Source organism: Gadus macrocephalus, chromosome 5, assembly GCF_031168955.1.
Source record: "Gadus macrocephalus chromosome 5, ASM3116895v1".
NCBI lineage: Eukaryota > Metazoa > Chordata > Actinopteri > Gadiformes > Gadidae > Gadus > Gadus macrocephalus.
Window position 1 is genome coordinate 14,429,301 of NC_082386.1, and position 22,508 is coordinate 14,451,808.

Genomic DNA, 22,508 nt, shown 5'->3' on the forward strand with positions numbered 1-22,508 from the left:
TTGGGGGGGGGGGGGGGATAGGCTCCTAAACAGCCAATAATAAACTATGAAGAAAGAAAATTATAATCAACTCTCGCACCAAACACATTTAACGCCAGGTGTCAGTTTACACCGCCATACTGTAATTTGATTAAATGCCCATAGTTAGGACGTGATCACAAAGATCCCAAGAAGGACGTACTTCCTGTGGAGGAACTCTCCGGCGGCCACCGCCACGGGCCGGTGGGCGGAGTAGACCAGGTGGTACACGTTCTCGCAGTCCTCATTGGACAGAGCGTCTTCACTCCCCCTGGAAGAACAGATAGAAGATTAACATTTAATGTACACCGATATGAGCTGAACCTCAGAACAGAACTTTTTATCGTGTACATTTGCAGAAAACTTTTCTTTGAATTTCCGTCTTTGATTCGTATTCATGTTTCTGTATTTCGTTTTTCATGCTGAACTCTGAGATCTCCAAACATAAACAAGTCAGATCTAATCAAATGTTACTGGTCATGTTAAATCACGACAAAATCCACAGGGGGTGGAGTTTCATTGGTCAAGACAATCTGCATGGTACTCACTGCAGGATCAGGGTGACCAATCGGATGGCCTCCACAGCCACGTCGTACTCCTTGTCGAGGGTCATCGATACGATGCGGTCCTGCAGAAAACACACGCGTGTTTGAGTGTGTGTTAGTAGTCATCATCATGTGTCTCTAGGCTCTGCTCCCATCCTTTCCCCATACGTCTATCCATCCATTGGTTGTACCTTGAAGCGGTTGGTGAAGAGCTCCAGCTTGGGGAACAGTTCTCTGTTGGTGTACAGGTTCTGCAGTGCCTTCAGACACTTCAAACGCACCTCGCCTTGCTGGGGTCAGACCACACCGAGAAAGACAAGCGACAGAGACAGAGAGAGGTTTACGCAAAGAGAAAGAGATAGAAAGTCAGATGGGACAATACACAAACTCTTGTGTATTGACTACCACAACTTGTAAAAAAATAAATCTCACAGTGATAGGGTAAGCCACAGGGGATTCACCTACACTTTAACATGGCCCAATCCCAATCATTGAAAACCAAATACCTATTCACAAACGAATATCCGAATTACTACCGAATACTGAATCGTAATGAATCTCGTACCCGGTCGTGCAGAGTCCAGCCCACGTATTTCAGGTAGCTGTCGTTGAGGAAGGCGTCGCTGTACATCTTCATCCACACACCGATCTCCTCGATGCAGATGGCTCGGATCTCTGCAATGGCATCCCTGGGAGGGGGGGGAAGGGGACACCACGTTCGTCGCCACTGTGATTCGTCGTTCAGATTACGGTAGATTGTGATAATGACAGTCCTAATGAAATGAGGTGTTTACCTGTAGCGATGGACGAATATGCCCTTGAAGATGGAGTTCATCATGTTCTCGATTTCGTCCTGGTTCTCTTGGAGCTGAAAGGACAACGGAGACGAGAGTTGAACCCCACACAACACACAGTCAAAACACAACACAGGCAAAACACTAAACTAAATAATCAAAACACACCACAACACAGAACACCACACGACACAAATGAACACACAACGATACACAACTCCCAAGAAAACACAACACACAATGACACACACATTACAGTCAAACCGAACACACAATGAAACACAACACACAGTCAAACGTAGGAAACAATAAAAACACAACACACAGTCAAACACAACCCCCTCCTACCTCCTTCCTCTTCTGTAGCAGCAGCTCCAGCTTCTCGTTGGCCCTCTTGCCGGCCATCTTGTTCCTCTCGGCCTCGTACTGCCGCTGCGTGTTGTCCTGGTGGATGCTGAGGTTCAGCGCCACGTTCACCAGCGCCGTCATCAGCTTCATCGCTAGAGAGAGAGAAGAAAGAGAGAGCATGAGAGAGAGAGGAGAGAGGGGTGCGGAGAGAGCCAGATGGAGAGAGAGAGATCAGGGAGAGATGGAGGTAAAGAGTGACAGAGACAGGAGAGAATGAACATAAGATGGAGAGAGAGAAATGGGGGATGAGGACAGTATTCACACATTTGTTTTTAATTCCATTATGGTTTCCATTCAATTATTCAATCATCAAGGACATCCAGAGAGATGGTTTAGCTTTTTTTTTTTGTCTTTGTAGTAAAGCACATTTCATTGTACGTTTGTGTTTTTATCTTTCAACAACGACCAGACGACCACGGGGATTTACCTGCCAGCGTGGACGTGTGTCTGAAGGCCCGCACCTGGGAGTCCGACAGCCCCGTGAGCAGTGAGATGACCGTGTCCATCATGTACTCGTCGTAGATGATGCTGTACTGGCACTGGCGAATCAGCACGCAGATGAACTCGCAGAAGTTGTAGCGGAACTTCTTCCACAGGGGGCCGGGCATGGTGAGTGGGTAGTCGCCGCTGTCCTGTGGACAAGGAGACGGCGGCGGTGACGCGAAGAGTACAAACACAGCAGGACCCGTGCTGCGATGGTTGGGAGTGCTGCAGTCGTGTAGCCAGCGGGCCAAAGTGATTCACATTGTTTGCGTGTCATTCATTTGCAGTGGATGGACATTGAAGTGAAGAGGAGCATACGGGAAAAACAGCTTTGCATTAGGCTTGGTTTAGAAAACACTTATTTTTGCAGACGCACTTATCATTACACACAGGCATCATCTGTGGGTTACATACGGTTGGTACAGGCACGTCGGCCAGGATATTACAATCTTATCAGAAAATAGTAACGTTTGCAGCCCCAAAAAATGGCGGAAACCCCGGGGGAGCGAAAAAGCAGCAGCTTTTGTAGCACAGTGAAGCGGGAACTAACCTCGTCGAACTCCTCCGTCATCTTGCGGATGATCTCAGCGTTCTGCATGTTCCGGAACATCTCGATCCGCACCGTTCCTGAAAAACAGAGATGAGAACAATTAGAGGAGATGGCAGCAGTACAAACACACACTGCGTTCACAACAATGACGGCATGCAGAGGTCAATGTTAGCGGCAACAGCAATGCTGAATAATTTGATTCAGTTAAAAAAGGTAGTGCAATGCCACCTGGACATTTTAGTCAAAAAGAGCGTAGTTTCTTTGGTGTGTGGCAAGTGGTTCAATGGTTCATCTAAGGCTTGAGAACTACAGCAACAAAAAATCTGCTATTCCAGTCACTTAATCATACATTTTCTCTCATATTGACCATTACATTTTTGACTGCTTAGTGTGTTTTTGCTGGTAAGTCAAGATTTAATTCGACCACTACGTAGATTCTTAGGAACATGTTATGTTCCTAAGAATCTCACGTTACACTGAAGGCTTGACTCTGCGACCCGGTGTCGCTATTCTCACCCTTGCAGCCCGAGCACTGAATGAAGAAGTTAATGAGGTCCAGCAGCGCTATGTCCCGGTCCTGTTTGTACGACTCGATCCAGTCGTCCACAACAGACTGTGGACACAAACACACACAAACACAGTTCAAAGATAGATCTTGTCTATTTGAAAAGACATAAATGAAACAAAATTGTACAGAGAGATCGCAACATCTTTACTTAACCTCTCTTGATAGAATTATCCTATATTGTTGACGTACCTGCATGGCGCTCTTGCCCAGTTTGACCACTTCAAACAGGGTGACGGGTTCCCCGCCCTCCCCGTTGTGTACGGCCACGCCATTGGCTTTCCCTCGCCCTCGGGTCACGCCCACAGCCTTGTCCGTCGGAGACTTCCGGGGTTTCTTAGTGGCCGACTGTGAGAGGGAGGGGGTAAGAGGTGCAATATGAAGAGTCTCACTAAGAACTGTATAAAATAAAGATAGAAAAGTGTTCACACATGAGACCAAGACAAACATAATGCATATGCCTGTGTGTCTGGAGCCTTTGCATGTGACAGATGCATACATTAACAAATGTGTATACCATGTCTATGCAATACTTGAGTGCATTTAATATAAATTCTGAATTATTGCATTATCTTTTTTTTACACAGGTGGTTACATGCAGACCAACACAAACCAAGAAGACGGAAGGGGCCGTCTAAAAAGTGCCGCTAGATGGACCCAGTGGAGACCCACAGAGCCAGAGATCCACACAGAGAGCGGGCCTCACCTGCTGCTGCTTCCCGGGCCTCCCCCTCTTCTTCTTCCCCTTCACCTCGGGGTCCTCGATCTCGCTCATGCTCATGCTCAGGCTGACGGCGTCGGGGGCCGCCGACTCGTTGGACGAGTCCCTGGGAAGGGTCAGCGACAATGAGACCCCAACGACGAGACTGGCATTTCAGATGGACCTTTTTAAACCCAAAACATGCTTCAAAAGCTTCAACTTGACTTGAAATATATAGTTACTTCTTTTTTTTTTTTTTTTTACACAGTTGGTTACATGCAGACACTGACACACACAATCCAACAATACTTTTTGTACCCAAAACATGGTTCAAAAGCTGTTTCTAAAAGTCGTACGCTAAAAGGTGCCGGCCTAAGGCCTTTTTATGGTCCCACGTTCCCGCAACGCAAAGACCACGCAGACGCTTCGACGCGGCCGTGAACGTTTATGGTTCTGCGTCGGGTTTTAGTAAGCGGACCAATCACAGCCCTTTCTGCTGCGTCGCCTCGACGGAAGGTCACGATTTTTGGGAGCCGCACGTCTGACCCTTGCGGTGGACGCAAGGAGGGTACGCACAGACGTAAGGGGTCCGTGACCCCCGTGCGTTGTGGGGACGTGGAACCATTAAAAGCCCTTTAAGTAGGACGTTAAAGTTACGCCTTTCAAAAACCAAACCGTCCACAGCATTTTTTTCTAGTTTTTGGGGAACAGGTAAACCCATTGAACCCCCGTGGAGCAGAATGCATCACAGGCCACCGCCGCCTCAAACATTGTTATTAAATGGTGGCTTATTTGGCATAGACCCGGACTTACTGCAGGACGGGGAGCTCGGAGGTGATCATCCTGGCCAATCAGGGGTCGCGGCACGATCTGCAAGCTGTGTGTGTGTTTGGGTGTGTGTGCCCGTCGTCGGGGTCGTCGTCAGGAAGCAACGTTGAGATGGCGGTGTGACTGGAAGGGGGAAGGGGAGGGGGTGGTCTTCGTTTGGGGTCTACTCGATGAGAAAGATGCTCGCACTGCAGCTTAACAATCTCCAAGCCCTAGACAACAAAACAACACAAGAACAAACACACACAAAAGGATGTTTAGTCAATCTACATAGCCATTGAGTTATGATGCTTTATGTTATTATAAGTTATCAAGGGTGGTACATGCATTATTAGTTATTATGTAAATATTTTCCTGAGAAGATGAAAGCATGGTGTTGTTAAGGCCTGGTGTGAGTATAGGAGAAGGGATACATGACCACTGGCCATCAATCAAACCAATGGGAGACGATCTAATGTCATTCTCAGAAGATCGACATGGTGAAAAGCAGGGGAGAGGGAGACACCAACTGGCCACGTTGAGAACTACAACAGCCAAATAATGTGGTGGACCATTTGTTGATGTACTAAATTGAAGTTAGAAAAAACGTTTAGCAAATGTGTCTTTGTGTTGTTTTTGTGTACGAAGCTTTGATTAAAAGTAAGAATAGGAACGGGTGATTTGAAGTAAAAATAAATGTATCATAATTGTTAACATTATATATAAAAATAGTTAAAGTGGTATAATGCAATACAAATCTGAATGTACTCGAGTGATTTTATTTCATTATTGCCAAAGATTTGTTATAAAATCCTCAATTAAATTAACGGAAAGGAAGTATAGCCAACAGTTGAAACCAATCACACAGACAAAACAGCAGAATCAACCGCAAGATGCTTTGTAGACACATTAGCAGTTTGACTCTGAGGGCAAACGCATTAGGACTGGCGACTGGTAAGGAGACAATTAGGTAACGGTCTACTACCTGTTTGTATGATAATGAAGCAGCCGAGACCTGTTTGTGCAGTACCACCACTTAACCAGCGGGGGCAGTATGATCCACAAAGTCCTCGACCCCAAGTCTAACACCAGAGTCTTAACAGTTTAATTTAATTCTATCCAGCTAAAGGTTGTATTCGAAAATTAACTTAGGCTTCTATAAAACACTCCTGGAGCTTATGGTCACTTTTATCACTTTACATACTGTGTAGCATGTGTATTTTCCTCAGCAGTAGTCTTAAGTGTGTGAATGTATGTGTGTGTCTGTGCGTGTGTGTATGACTGTGTGAATGAAACAAGGCCTGGGCAACAGTAGGGGGCAGGCTAAGAAAGTGTGTATTTAAATACTCTCTTTTTCACGGTTTGTACAGTATAACAGCTTTGGCAGGGCTGCCTCTGACTCTCCGACACAAATACAGCAGCAACTAACTGTGACCAACCACAGGGATCAAAAACAATACGGTTCAGATCGAGAAGATAATATATTAAATAACTAATTGTGATAAAGTTGATTAGTGATCATGTTGCAGTGTCATGATGAAGAAAAGCAGCTATTCAAACTTTCTAAACAGAATTTATTATTTATTTATTTAAATTTTACTCTGTTGTTGGAAGAATCTAGAATTTCTTGATCACATTCACAATATGGGTTCCAAGCTTCGTCAAATACAAGTCTTACTGACACAGTACAGGTAAACTTTTCTTATTTTATATTTTCATTTTAAAGTTCTGCGATATGTGATTTAGGTAAAATGACACGCTTTCGACAGTTCATATTCGTGAGCATGAATGAAACTGATCAGTTGGTTATTGTAAATCATTAAATGGTTTTCAACTAGAACCCACACACACACACACACACACACACACACACACACACACACACACACACACACACACACACACACACACACACACACACACACACACACACACACACACACACACACACACACTCTTTCTGTTTGATTCTCTCCCTTGGTGTATGTCTCTGTCTGTCTGCGTGACTCTCTCCAGGAAGGAGCCTGTATCTGAGGTTGTGATGCGATTGTTTTCTCTGTTAAAGAAACAATTCTGGGGTCATGTGTGTGTGTGTGTTTGTCTGTCTCTGTATGTGTATGTGTGAGTGAGAGAGCGTGTGTGTGTGTAATGAAGTATGGGAAAGATAATCCCCAATGAACACCACATCTCATCTCTACACACAGACAACCACACTCCTAATACCAAAGCCTAGGAGTGTGCAGTGGGTATTGCCCTGCTACTGCTGGCCATGGGCTGACTGCCCCTCTATTCTAGCTGGAATTTAAACCATTCCAACCGACCAACGATGACATTATCGACTTCACAGGTTATAGAACGTGGGTTATTGTTTGAACGTGTGTGTGTTAGGGTTAGTGGTGTGTGTGTGTGTGTGTGTGTGTGTGTGTGTGTGTGTGTGTGTGTGTGTGTGTGTGTGTGTGTGTGTGTGTGTGTGTGTGTGTGTGTGTGTGTGTGTGTGTGTGTGTGTGTGTGTGTGTGTGTGTGTCTTCTAAGATTATAAAGAAAAATAGAGAGTGAAAGATAGAGATAGCTATGACACATACTGTGGGACCTATTTAGATATGACAGACTGTTTATTTGGTACTTATGTGGAAGTGAGAGAAGCCATTATTGAACACACCCACAACCCACCCACCCAACCCACACACACACACACACAGCAGTGTTACGGCCGCATTGTGAAGTTAAACAGTCGAGGGCTGCTTTGACTACAATGTAACCGTGTGTGTGTGTGTGTGTGTGTGTGCTTTGGAGCCTAAGTATAAAAAAAACTGCAGAGAGTGAGAGAGACACGTCAGGGGAGCATCTGTGAACCACTTAACATGCACGTCACGCACTGCGTGTTACCACGGCAACCGTCGCAGGTCATAAAGCCGGACGATGGCTATGTTTGATTGGCTCGGAGTCCGGAACCGACCAGTTTGGGCACTGTATAGTGTCAGGTCAGGTCGAGTGTGAACTGTGCTGAACCGGTTTGTTAGCGTTCGCTGATTGATAAGTCAGGTCTGTGGAAACTAACTGTGGTTGCCGGGGGTTACCGGAAGACGGTACTTTAACATATTTTGCATAGTATCATATTTTGGGTGTGTTGTTTAGAGACAAAACAAAAACGTCAGGTCAAAAGCAAAAATAGAAAAATAGTAGGTTGTAGAACTCTAGATTACTGACAGTCTTTCATACAGCCAAGTCACTCATCACTTCATGATTGTATTTTTGAAGGTAGAGATAAAAAAAGAAAGTCCTGGAAATATGATACCAAACACAAGCCTGATACAACCTGATATGGTTTTGTACACAATGTGTATATGTCATTCCTTTACAGACGCTGTCAGTCAATAAATCAATAAGTGATTATGACATACTACACGAAACGGGCTGAACCAAGAAAACACACAAACACACACACACACACCTGTGTGTGTGTGTGTGTGTGTGTGTGTGTGTGTGTGTGTGTGTGTGTGTGTGTGTGTGTGTGTGTGTGTGTGTGTGTGTGTGTGTGTGTGTGTGTGTGTGTGTGTGTGTGTGTGTGTGTGTGTGTGTGTGTGTGTGTGTGTGTGTGTGCGTCAGTGCGTGCGTCAGTGCGTGCGTCAGTGCGTGTGTGTGGGCTCATTCAATAAGCCCACACACACGCAGCATCGCACACGTAGTGTACCCGGGTTCCCGGCGGATAATTTATCGTATTACGACAACCTGAGAGTGGCCATCGTAATTGGCCGGTATTACGCCCCCTGCGACGGCTTAGTGTTATAAAACACACCACCTCGTAGAGGGAACCACACAGCACTGCTGCTGCTGCTGCTGCTACTAAAGGATGCAGAGCTCTGAGTAGCCGGGAGACACACTTCCAGTCCACCGGCTCCAAGAGAGGTGTTCTACAGTAGAGTGTGTACTCTATTGATACGTTCTACAGTAAACTGTCAGTTCTACAGTGGTGTTTTCTACAGTAAGAAGGGTTCTCTCTATTGATACCTTCTACAGTAAACTGTCAGTTCTACAGTGAGGTGTACTCTACAGTAGGAAGGGTTCCGTATTGATACGTTCTACAATAATGTGCTTTCTACGGTAAGAAGTGTACTGTATTATACGTTCTAGAGTAATCCGCTCCACAGTGATGCGTTTTCTACAGTGAAAAGGGTTCTGTATTGATACGTTCTACACTAAAGTGTTTTTTACAGAAGTTTTCTGTATTATACGTTCGGTTCTACAGTAATCTGTTCTACAATAATGTGTTATCTACAGTAGGAAGTGTTCTGTATTCATATGTTCTACAGCAGTGTTTTCTACAGTAGGAAATGTTCTGTATTAATACGTTCGTCATTGTTGTTTTCTTCAGTTGGACGTGTTCTGCATTGATACGTTCTACCATAAGGCTTTTTCTACAATAAAAAAGTGTTCAATATCAATACATACTAAATTAGATATGTTCTGCATAAAAACATTCTGCAGCAATCTATTTTCTACAGTAGGAAGAAGGAAAGAAATCATTGATTCTGCATTAAAATGGTAATGAGTATCTCAAGGTCGGCAGTCTGCACCCCGAGTAGCAGTACAAGCGAGCTGACACGGCCGTCTGAGCGGACTGTAATCACTTTGCGATAGGCTGAGCTCTGTACTACACACACCGTGTTGGAGGTAAATTGGTGTATTGGTGTATTTGCCAACGGCTCCACAAGGTGTTTTGACAGTTGCACCGGGAGTTCCTGAGTCAAATTGCCCAAGCCTTTTATAAACACTAGCAGGGGTAATCCATTTTCTTTTTTATATTTGATGGGTGATGTTATGACAGACGCAGCCAAACTACCCAGCTCTGCAGTGTAGTAGTATAGTAGCAGTGTTTAATAGAAGCCCGGGGTACAGTACCATTTTAAAGAAACATTCATTTTAAAACATAGGTCAGCGTTCAGCACAAAGGTTCTGGGTTCGATCCCTCCCCCATGTCCACAGCCTACCGGCAGCCTTGAGAATTATTCCTAACTACTACCTGCTACGAATGAAATACGAACTTGCTCAACCACTAAGAAGTAAGATTGCACCATACTTTCATGTATCATATAAGTATATATATAGTTCAAAACTCGTAGAAGAACAAATCAAATCAACAATGTTCGATCATTTCTTTTCCACCAACTGATTCAGTTTAAATGGGATGCATTTGAAAAGATAAATTAACTCAACAATTTTTTAACGCTGCATGTTTGTATAGCGATGGCTACTGTCGACTTCCACCAGATAACAATGGCTAATGATTACACATTGAGTTGTGATCATGTTTCTGGTTGGCTCTGTCCCAGTTCCTCTGGCCCCCGTACAGATAAGTCCCTCTCAGGGGTAAGGCCCCCCAGACAAAGATAGCACAATATGCTATATTAATCTATATAAATATCGCTGCAAATAAATACATGGGATATTTCTATTTGCCGAAAGGTAAAGCTCTCACCTGTCTAAATGGTCTAACTTCAACTCCCACTGATTATACAACAGGAGATTCATGTCACGGTAAGGAGCAAGACACTGTAAATCTTTGCAAGTGTACATGAGTTTTATATGAACAGGATCACAAGCCCTGTGGTGGGGAAACGCTCACCGTGACACCTTTAAACACCTGGCAGTACATCCACAAAACCTGACAATATCATGAACAGCAACACCAACATTGATGCAAACATCCATCGTTGATTCAAAGATGCCCAAGAAAATTAACTTACAAACGATACGGTTAATTAATCAGATAGAGCCTTATATTTTCCCACTCAGAAGACCCAGCACAAAAGTAAGTTTTGAGCGCTTATAATCAACTGTTGACAGATCCATAACTTAAAGTTAGAAAGAAATGTAGGAAAAAGAGCTGCATGAGGACACTGTGGAGGCACTCATATATATTACCGGCCAGAGACAGAGAGCTGCTCCCGCGCCTGTGGTAAAGACTGTCTTTACCAAGACTGTGTCTTCTTTACCCCTACGTCTGAATCTGAACACACCTGTTTCCAACACCAACTGTGGCACGATTTGGTTCAGGAGGCTTTCAACTTTACTGTGTGTGCGTGACGTGCATATGTGTGTGCGTGTGTGTGAGCACTGAGCACCAGGCTGTGGTAATCAGACGCCCAAGTTAGCGCGCGCCAAGATAACCGAGTCAGCAGAGGCAGCAGCAGCACTGAGCACAACCTCTGGAGCACACTGCTGGCTTGAGTCCTGTCAATTATAACCGTCTCCTAAAGAACTCAGTCCTGGTATCCACAGTGAAATATTGAAGGTATATTTGCAAACAAGGGTTGCAGAGGGCATTACATTCTTTGCAACATCCCTTGAGTCCAGTGTGTGTGTTTGTGTGAGAGATTGAGTTAATGAATGAGTGAGTGCATTACAATGGATGGAATTTACTTTTATATGCCAGATATTCTCTTCGATTTCATTTAATTGTATCACAGTTTGACTGAAAATTCTTCAACATTACCAACACGAAGAGCAAGACTGAAACGATGACTTAAAAAAATATATATATCTGATGACGTAAACTACACACACAGTTTTACTTGAAACGATTTTCAGTTCCTCTTAATTGTCAATGGTCATAAAGTGGTTTACAAACAGTTGTTCTTGATAGATTCCCATTGGTCTGCCTCGGAGTAGGCTTCTATTTCAAAGGCCTAGTCTCCTGAGTTCAGGGCTGTCGACAGCAGCGGTCTAATCAATATAAAAATTACATTAAATAAGGTGCTAGACAAATCAGCTGCGCCAAGCACTGCCATAGGAGAATAATGAGAAAGCGTTGAAGTAAATAAAGAGATTGGAATCCAAGTGGGTGGCATAAAAAAAAGCTTCACAAATCAGACTGCCAAGGATTCAGTTGATTACACTCTCTCATATATATATATATATATATATATATATATATATACATACACATATATATATATTTATATATACACATATATGACACACAAGAGAGTTCTAGCCCTATACCAAAAGTCCAGAGATAACAGAGTTTCATGTGTCCGAGCTCAAACAACCTATTAAAAGGGCTATTTTATCATCAGAAATTGTGAACCGATCTGATTTAATTCATGAATATGGATAGTTCCAACCGCCACTTTCTCCATCTGTAATCAAAACTGTTTTAAATAACAAACCTGTCCGAAGCAGTTTTTTATTTATAAAGAAAATGGCTCAAAATGTCACCAGGGTATTCTTTATGTTGTTCTTCACATGCAGTAGGTGACGATTTGTAGGATTAAAGCAGTCAACATCAGATATGATAATCAGATCTGAATCAGGATTAAAGTTAATCCGGGCCCAGGTGTGATGTTGAATAGCCATTTCAAGATTTTATAGTGACATCACACGTGGGCGTGTCCACCCAGTGGAATGTTCTAACGAGGGACAATCCCAAAATCTCCTGTCACGATTATCCTGGCCAAAGATATAGCGACTCAATGTCTTGACTCTTGATATTCACAATTATCGCAATTCACGATAATAACTACGATGGAAATCCACAACTTATGGGTGTTTTTCATCGTGATCCGTAATAAAACTTGTATGTTGTCCCATCCCTCCAAGCTTGGGCTATCTGTGTATCCACCATACAAACATCCCTCCAAGCTTGGGCTATCTGTGTATCCACCATACAAACATAGGTGTATGATGGATGGAACATAGGGCAGGATTTGTAAATGGCTTGTAATTGCTCATTGCACCTGGTGGTGCAAGACTACCCCTTTAATATAGGATGGTAAATTGCGAGTGAGTAGATCACACATGGGTGCAAGGTCCCCTTGATCTTGACTGTCAGCCACACGGCTGTGTGAAGTCAGTCACCATCGTAAAATAAAAAGGTTGTCACTTCCCTCTTCTTTCAGAAGACACACACACACACACACACACACACACACACACACACACACACACACACACACACACACACACACACACACACACACACACACACACACACACACACACACACACACACACACGGCTGGACTATCACTTAGGCCTGCACGATAAATTGTTATAAAATCGCGATCTCAATTCGCCCCTGTGTGGATTTAAGTTTTACGTTACTTTGATTTTTTATTTTTTTTTAAGCCTTCATTTACAGGTGTGTGGGGTTGGTTCAGTAGTCATAAAAGGCAAAGAAAAAAATCGTGGCAGAGAATCGTGATATCAATTCTAAGCTAAAGAATCGTATTATATTAATATTTTTCACCGAATCGTGCAGGCCTACTATCACTGGAACCAAACAAACAGGGTCAATTACCCTCTGCAACCCTTGTTTACAAGGGAATACTCTAAATATTTCTCTGTCTTTATGCACATGTTTATTTGGAGATAATGATTACCTCCTGGATTTTAGCCAACGCCTTGGTCCAGAGGTTGTGTTGCTGCGGCTGCGGCAGATATCTCTGCGCTCCCTACGCTAACTTGGCGTCTGATTAGCACAGACAGCCTGGTGCTCTACTGCTTACATCTGCAGAACTCAGTGAGGAGGAGAAGGAGGTGGGGAGTTACAGCCAACCTCGGTCACATTTATTTTTTTTAAACAAAAATGTTTGTTGCAGAAGCGGAGATTGATTTGGATTACAAAAGTGTACAATTGTGATTCATGAATAGCAGCCATCTGAGCTAGATCAATTGATCGCAGAGGGAGAGGTGTCTCAGGTAATACAACTAAACAGCAGTACATGGCTTCTGCAAAATCCATGATAACAGTTATTCTGATAACAGTGAATGAAAACAGAGAGAGAGGATTAGAGTAGGAACGTATAATGGCCAAACCCTACAGTACACGCTATCAATGACCAGTTATTCTGCTGGTTCCCTCTAGACCATTTCCTTTATTCAAAACCAATTTAGGGAATATGAAAAGTAAAAAGCACGCCCACCCACCCACCCACCCACCCACCCACCCACCCACCCACACACACACACACACACACACACACACACACACACACACACACACACACACACACACACACACACACACACACACACACACACACACACACACACACACACACACACACACACAAATGCAACACAATCGTTGCTAGATTTACATTATCAGAAATGTAATTCACTCTGCAGGCAACCCTTTGACGTGAGCTTAGTCCTAATTTAATAATTCCTACATTTTCTCTGCTGAGATTAATAGAGAACGTATATCTTATTTTATCTCATCTTAATTTGACAGATACAAGTTACAGGGGTGAGAACACAGCTATGTTGGTATGGAAAAGTTATTGTTAATTCAAGGGTACTGATTCAGCTGGTGAGAGAATGTGCCGGAATTCGTCAGTGAGATGTGGTTGGGGGGGGGGGGTTATGGATTGGGCTGAAACAGTGATTGATCAATTAGTAGTAGCAGTCTATATACATTTTTATTTTGTTTGTGTCGGTTTTTTTAAAAATACATACAACGCCGAAACCATACACACAATAGTCTGTTTTAAATTATAAAAAAATGAATAATTCATGCTATTTTTTCTCGGCTTCTCATTCGGTCGCTTTTCTCTGTTTTTGATCATACACACAATCTATATTTGATGCTGGGCTTTCCTTCTCATCAGACAGAGCAGGCTGATTTAAGACATCCCTTCGGTCTCTGGTGACTTGTTATGCCAACAGTACCACCAACAGTGATTTTACCAGCCTACTCATCTTCTTGGTAATAATTCTTAAATATGGGTACAGGAGAGGTCAGGGTAGTGTCTACCTGAGGGCATGCATCTCAAATTCCCTGTGAGTCTGCTATCAGATAAAGGAGTCTGCCTAATGACTTAATAATGAGTCAAAGATTATTATTGCAGTTGTGACTTTAGCAACTACATTATTTGCTGAAGCAACCTTCTGGCCGAGGCTTTACAATGAAGTCCTTTTGTATTTGAGCTGCTCACAATTTCTGCTATAAATTAGGTATGTCAGACAATTTAAAACTCTCATCCTTTCCTGTACCGATGACACAAGAAGGAGCGACAGACCAAAAGCCCATCCCGCTTTTAAGAGTCAATAGAGTCAGCAATTAAAATGCCTGGCCCAAGGACACCTCAGCAGAGCTGAATTACAACACCGGCACACTGGCACAGCCACCCAAACGGATCACAGGGGGCTTCTGTTCCAATAGGATGAGACGGTAGTGAGAAGAGAATCAAAGCCTTCGTTTCACGGCCAATGCAGTCCAAATCAGAGAACACGGATAATCCCGTTTAATCCCCGACGGTCCACCGTGGCGGTCCACTTTAAACAAATTAGGATTATACCACCAGGAATAATTAGACCAGTCATCGAACAGGACAAACATACATGCACACACACACACACACACAACCATCTGTTATAGCAACCCTCTAGGTGGCTTGTTTAACTAAGGAAATCTGGAGAGAGAGAGAGAGAGAGATGTAGCCCTAGGTGAATATATTTTTAATGTCCTGAGGTAGAGCTTGCTGAATAACTGATAAACAGAGAATGAGGGGAAAGGTTGAGGAAAAAAGGAAAAGATGAAAGACACATCTCTCTCTCCCTGTCTCAATCTCTGGCACTTGCTCGCTCTCTCGAACCACGAGAGAGTGTGATTTGGTGTGTGTGCGTTGTCAGAGGGTGAGAAGGAGGGGTCGGAGGTGAGAGAGCAACAGCCCTCAACCGGAGGGAGCGATAAGGGGGGGGGGGGGGGGGGGGGGAAGAGGGTCTCAAGAGAGAAACAAAGGAGGGGAAAAGGTAATTTGTTCTGTATCTACACCGTCTCACATTATTTTCCTCCTCTCCCCCTCTCTGTCGCTCTCTCACCTTGGCCCAGATTCGCTCCCATGCTCTATCATTTTTGCACAACAGAGAGACAGAGAGAGAGAGAGAGAGAGAGAGAGAGAGAGAGAGAGAGAGAGAGAGAGAGAGAGAGGGACGGGAATCACACACGGAAACAAAACCATGAGACACACACACACACACAGAGAGAGGCACACTCAGATAAAAAGGCTGTCTCACATGAGCAATAAACACACACACACACACACACACACACACACACACACACACACACACACACACACACACACACACACACACACACACACACACACACACACACACACACACACACACACACACACACACACACACACACACACACAATTACCCTCTCTACATTATTCGTTTCTAATGACCGGGCGACACTGAAGGTTTCGCCAGAGAAGCCTTCTAGCTGCAGCTGTTATTTGCCTGATGTGGAGGCAGAGAAGACATAAGCAGGCCGAAACGGCCCAAGATATAAGATAGAGGCCTAGCACACAAGCTAGAGCCCGAGCAAATGAGCTAACAGCACAGCAGACGAGTTAATGGCGTCTGAAACATAATAAAAATAGCAGCCTAGCATCCAGGCATAGTGGCCTTGACTATTAGCGTCCTAGCATATAGGCGTAGCCAAAGCCAACCAACCAAGTGATACTATCCAGGGCCAGGACTCTTATTTACATAAGCCAGCTCATTAAAATAAGGTCCTTAAATAAACGCAGCGTAGGCAAATCCTAACGTGCTACTGAACGTTCAACAGGTTCCGATTTATGGCTCGTCTAATTGACACAAAGAGGAATGTGATTCAACCGAGATGAGACGGTAATGCCAAACTCATCCAATGAGGTTGGGGTAAAAAGGTTTATTCTATCTGCTATCGTTACATAAACGGCTTTTAAGCACACCAACTACAACGATGGAAATGTTTGGTGAAAGAACCAGCTACCGTCCATGAATAAAACATCATAACAGCTTTTATTTTCATCCGATGGGGCAGCCCCGTTTGTGGCTTGTATGGAGCTCTAATATACGTGCCGGGGAGAGACTGAGGACGATCCGAAACACAGGAGGTGGTTTAATCTTGTGTGGTGAGACCAGATTGGCAAGAAGGGGAAGAGAGCTATTCAAGCACTGCGGTATATACTGGACTATCCCCAAGAACTGACATGGGTTGATATTCCTGTCTTTATACACCTGGACAAACCATATGCTATAATCTATCATCTAATCTAAAAAACATCTGCAGGAATAACCTCATACTACATACATATCACCTCGTAAAATGACTAGAGTTATTTGGTAACTATATAGCAGAAACGCAATAAGCCTTATTTTGCATCACCATGCTTATGTCATGCACAATATTACCCAATTATATAAGAACTGCATTCTGGCACGACATGTCCCTTTTGTAATTGTTACATGCAATGGAATATAAATATTGTTCTATTCATCGGATGAAGTGCATATTAAATATAACTGCTGGTAATGTTTCACCAAGATATACACTGGTGTTAGCTAATAGGACTAGTCTCAAAACGTTGGTATGCTCCCGCACTACAAGGGTTTTCAAGAATTCATAGCAATACATTTAGCCTAGAACAACGCAATAGCACTAGAGAATATCCAAAGCTATGTATTTTTCCACGTTTGACTCAAATAAAATGAGCAGTAACAGACATATATATATATATATATATATATATATATATATACACATACACTATATTCCCATCCTGCACTAACATCTCTGCTGTAGAAATCAATAACTTTTTAGTATAGATAGAAACACAAGTCAGTGTGCTTCGGAAAGTGAATCGATACTTAGCTAGGCAGTGTAAACAGCTTTAATAGCTGAATCCCTCCTCCCCCCCTTCTTAGGGTGCTTACAGCTGGTAGTTTAAGTGAAACCTGTGACATTTTCTGGCCATCTGGTTTCTTGCCAGTCCATCTCTTGGACTGAAGTAGGCTTAACACTTGATGAAATCCCTTCTCAAGTCAATGCAGTGAGAGAGTGTGTGCGTGTGTTGTACCTCCCAAGAGGCAGTGTAATTCGGGTTATCAATCTTGCGGCTTTTTGCAGCCAGAGGCCAACTTTATAAACGACTGTAACCTGGCAGATCGATGCATTATCCTCTCTGCTTGTAGACCACTACATCTAATGTAGGCCACAGATGGTGCTCCTGGAAAAGACTTGGTTAAGGATAGCCCTCTTTAAAAGAAAACAATGTTCTAGTGCAGTGATTCTCAACCGGTGGGTCGCATCTAAAAAAAAATGGGTCGGGAGACCATTTCGAATGGGCCACGGATCATATGCTAAACCTTTATTCTTAGAAAGAAAATCAAAAACGAACTGCTCTTTCCATGTTCATTCATGCTTCGATGGCTTATAATTTAATGGAGTTCAGCCCTTATTGCTGCAGCTTTCTGTGCATGGCATGCATGTTTTTAACACTGCATGAAGGCATTGTTTATTACTGCAATATTAACAAATACATTTCATGATCTAATGACTAGTGACAGATGTGGGTCCTGAGGGTAGACCAGTTGAGAACCACTGTTTTAGAGAATCCAATCACAATGTGCTTGATGCTTTTCTGTCACATTTGTCTTGGTTTATTCTAGAAGCGGTCTCAAATATTAGAATACCAGTTATCCAAGTTGGAAACGTGTTAAGATATAGCTACCTAATGTCCAAAAGGAAAATCATATAAAAAGGAGGGAGATGGAAATTAAGAGGGATGTACAAAAAAAAAGATGGTGGAAAGAAAGAAAATATGGAGGGGAGGGAGGGAAGGACAGAAAGAAGGGCAAAGAACAGAAATAATCCCTCATCCACGGGTGCTAGCTCCTCACACGAGCCGCCGGTCTCGCCGGGCCTGTGTGTGAGCCGCGCAGCGCCACGGCAGCTGTTCTGCAGGCGGGACTTTAATGAGATGTTTTAGTCCACAAAGCTTTGCTTTGACTGCACCTAAGTAGCAGTACAGGATCTACCGCTGTCACCGGCAACTGAGACACCTCCTTCCTTGACACAACAAGCATTTCTGAGATGCGCGCACACACACACACACACACACACACACACACACACTTATTACGTTTGCTCGGATAGAAACACGCCAGTCGCCAGACTAGCATCGGATTATATTTCACGCCTTTGGGCATTTCTGCTATACCGGGCTTTGTTAGTAGACTCAAATGTGTGTCTAACACAACCACAACCATGTTTATAGTTTATCCTTATAGATATACAATGAGATTTTATGAGCCTACAATGGAAACATGGAATTGGGTTGCATTTATCTTGAATGAAATTATTGTGCAAACATGCAACTGAGCGCTGGCAAGGAACTCCAACTCCTTTGCTTCCTTGAACATACATTTGAGCTACACAGCCCATCATATGCTTTGAATAAATGAAATGCATCTGCAGTCAGAAGCCGAAAAAAAATTTTTTGGGCTCACCTGCCAAGGGGACAAGAGGAAAAATATATAGTATATTGTTTACCGACCTTAATAATAAATGGCTTTTTTGTGTTACATGCATATATATTAGTCTCAGTACATTTCATTGCGATATGTTATTATGTTGAGACCTAAAGAAACCAGGTGCTTATTTCATTTGGTGGAAAGGTGAGATGACAATAAATGTAAGTAAATTAAAAAAAAATAACAGAACTGATATTACTATTTATTTAAATTTTAAAATGAATTGATCTAAATCCAGGAATCTCGAAATCTTTCCCATATCTCATCATCGGAAAGTCTTCGTACACACTCTGATGTTGGTGTGTTTAGAACCAACAGAAGCAGAGAAACAGGGAGCGGATTTCTAGACAATACATGGAGTTTAGTCAGAAAACCAGCAGGCCTGAATATAATAACATGTCTATTTTGGTACATACTTTTACCCGCCAGTTTTGTCAGACCGCCTTACCGAGATTTACTTGCCAATTGGAAAATCTAGTCGCACATGGCGCACATGACTGGCCGGTGTTCATTTCGGACCCCGTCTGCAGCGATATCAAGCACTATGACCTCTTTGTAAGAAATTCCGATATTTTGGTGGTCTATGAATTTTCATACATACAACTGAAGAAAATAGCATATTTCTTTCAGCTTGTGGATGTAGAAAGTCAACATTTATTAGTACTTAGTAAACTTGATTAGTATGTGTCCAGCAGAATGCAGTGTGTAAACAATGTACCTAAAGTAATGAATATACAAATGGATAGAACAAAAGCTAACAGCTGATGCAATGCTGCATTAGCTGTTAGTTTTGAATGTCACAGATTAACAAGACCTCAAAATCTCTGGCATTAAGAAAACGAAAAAAAGCGACTTTGGCTGGCCGAATCACTGCCAGTCAAGATGCTCTTGCCAATACTTAAACAAAGGTTTGTAATCTAAATTAATGATGAGAAGCTTTGCGGTATTATTTGCTGGAATGTCTAAAATGGCCAAACTTGAACACTTGAAGATGGCTTTGTTCACGTCAAATTTACCATGATTATCCTAATCAATTCTTCAAACAACCCAGGCCCATTGACTTCATATAGAGGCTTACTTTCAACAAAAACATCTTGTTTAAATATTAACATTAACGTGTAGGCCAGAGGGATACCAAATTCACGCTAGGGTCATGGCCCTCCAAGCCAGAAATGTATCCGCTATACACTAGTGGAGACATCCTCATCATACAAACATCTCAGCTCTTGTTAGGCTAGGGGAGAGAAGTAGTTAAAACCGGCTGGTCTGGCCGCAGTGCATCCTCTAACCAGACTTGTGATGTATCTGCTGCAGGTTAGTGAAGCCCCTTGAAGCTTAGCAACCACAGAGCCATGTAATAGAGATTGGATAAGATTGCTGCGGAGCCAACACACACACACACACACACACACACACACACACACACACACACACACACACACACACACACACACACACACACACACACACACACACACACACACACACACACACACACACACACACACAGCTGAGCTAACAGTTATAGATGACTGTTAGCAGCCAGTACTGTTGGTGAGGGGCTCCTGTCATAATACTGGAAAAGTATTCCAGGTCCAGTGACACTGGACACATTAGTGCAGTGTTCCCAAACGTGTAGGTCCGGACTCGAGTCCAGTTTGGTGGTGTCTGATATGTAAATAAGTGTATCGCAGAGAGGGCGATATTAGTTATTTGATGGTGCATGTTTGTACTAACAGAGATAATGGTAGGTATTTCTTAAACAAACACACCAACCATTCTTAGCATGGAGCAATTCAGTTGGACATTGAGGTCAGGGGCAGAAATGGTAGGGTAATGGTGTCCATAGAAGTAGATAAATAAAAGTGTACGAAAGGGTTGCAAGAATTTAAAACCGTTTGGGAACCACTGCATTAACGCATTAGCTGACAGGTCAGTTTCCTAAGTTGAAGCCGTTCCTGTGCAGGCCTGACTGCAGTGATGTGCAGTTCTTTAAGTCGCTTTGTCACATTTACATAGTCAAATGCTTGGATACGCTGATTTAACTAGCCGGGCTTTTCATTTCACTAATGAAATAGCCCAAGTTCCTCAATGGTGTGGTTACGCTGATTTAACTAGCCAGGCAATCATTTTCCTAATGGTTCTCTGGGATATTTGCGTACCGCATAACACATAACCGTAGAAATACAAAGCTTGTCGACTTCCAAATTATAATAACAGTTTAACATCCTACACCAATTTCGTCTTCTTTCATTGTGAAATGGAACCATTTCTACATCTGGTGGAGTCAATTAGGTGCTAAAATACCTTGTTTGACCGCTTGCAGTCCTAGTTTACAGGCGTTATTGAGAAGTTTGCAGAGTCAAACCTAGGTGGTTCTCAAGATATCTCAAATTCCCACATCCTCCTCACATCACATCACAATATAGATTCTACGACCTCAATAGTACATAGATCACTATCCGTTGCAGCCAATTAACACAAAGAGAGGACTCAGTGCTAGGTTGAGCTGCTGTCTCTGATGTACCGGCCTTCTGTCTGTTACTCAGTAATACTAATGTTCCAACATGTAGGATGTAGCCAAGGAACATGGAACAATGAACCATGGAGAATGCAAACAGAACATTAGTAACCAACTAGTCTCGCAAAGCCAGACCAAACTACAGCAAGTAGAATGGTCTGGAGCCATGCTACCTCGAGCCGTCTATCCGTGGGGAAACTGGGCGGGCCTGTTTTTATTTCTTTAAACCAATCACAATCGTCTAGGGCGGGGCTAAGCCCGGGAAGGAGCAGCGGTGTCCATGCAAAATAGAACATCTTTCTTCCTCAGCAAATGCTGTAAGCAAATCTTTTGCAGTTCTTTGCAATTTTCGACGGAAAGAGCCAAACATGCCAACTTTACAGCGCCGTCAAAGTCCTCTTCAAAACTCGCCATACTGCCTAGTTTCCGAGTTTGAGGGGGAGTACAATACGGGAACGCCAGCAACCGGAAGGGGAGGAGTCGCGGCCAAATCCGACGCTAGGCAATAGACGCTGTCCACTTCCGTTCAGCCAGACTAGTAACCAACTGCCATGACCCTGTCGGTTTTTGTTTTACTAAAATGTATTACATGATTATTTGGAAGGTTCTATGCAGCTCAACTGTTGGTGTACATTTGCATTGAACATCAAGGCCAGGGTTTCGATCCCCTCTGGGGTAAGTCTAGCTGACAATGTATGCAATGGATTTGAATAACTTCGGCAAAAAAGCATCCATTAAATGGGATATACCATCATTGTAGTAATAGATATTTTCATTTACTATATAAGCCAATAGCCTAGCTAA

At 43.1% G+C, this 22,508-nt stretch overlaps 2 protein-coding genes across 3 annotated transcripts in view; one reads left to right on the forward strand and one right to left on the reverse strand.

The window, feature by feature from the left end:
* Nucleotides 1–22,508, reverse strand: part of stag1a (STAG1 cohesin complex component a) — a 38,393-nt gene that overhangs the window by 13,011 nt on the left and 2,874 nt on the right. For both annotated transcript variants that reach the window (XM_060052613.1, XM_060052612.1), the window contains exons 2-13: nucleotides 4,877–5,103; nucleotides 4,070–4,190; nucleotides 3,556–3,711; nucleotides 3,315–3,411; nucleotides 2,799–2,875; nucleotides 2,193–2,397; nucleotides 1,706–1,857; nucleotides 1,358–1,431; nucleotides 1,129–1,252; nucleotides 755–853; nucleotides 567–646; nucleotides 182–289 (exon numbers count right to left, since the gene is read on the reverse strand). In XM_060052613.1, coding sequence (XP_059908596.1) covers nucleotides 182–289; nucleotides 567–646; nucleotides 755–853; nucleotides 1,129–1,252; nucleotides 1,358–1,431; nucleotides 1,706–1,857; nucleotides 2,193–2,397; nucleotides 2,799–2,875; nucleotides 3,315–3,411; nucleotides 3,556–3,711; nucleotides 4,070–4,190; nucleotides 4,877–4,905 — 1,322 coding nt within the window. In that variant the 5' untranslated portion in view covers nucleotides 4,906–5,103. The remainder of the gene's footprint in view (nucleotides 1–181; nucleotides 290–566; nucleotides 647–754; nucleotides 854–1,128; nucleotides 1,253–1,357; nucleotides 1,432–1,705; nucleotides 1,858–2,192; nucleotides 2,398–2,798; nucleotides 2,876–3,314; nucleotides 3,412–3,555; nucleotides 3,712–4,069; nucleotides 4,191–4,876; nucleotides 5,104–22,508) is intronic.
* Nucleotides 9,979–22,508, forward strand: part of slc35g2a (solute carrier family 35 member G2a) — a 31,457-nt gene continuing 18,927 nt past the window's right edge. The window contains exon 1 of the mRNA XM_060052617.1: nucleotides 9,979–10,405. Coding sequence (XP_059908600.1) covers nucleotides 10,309–10,405 — 97 coding nt within the window. The 5' untranslated portion in view covers nucleotides 9,979–10,308. The remainder of the gene's footprint in view (nucleotides 10,406–22,508) is intronic.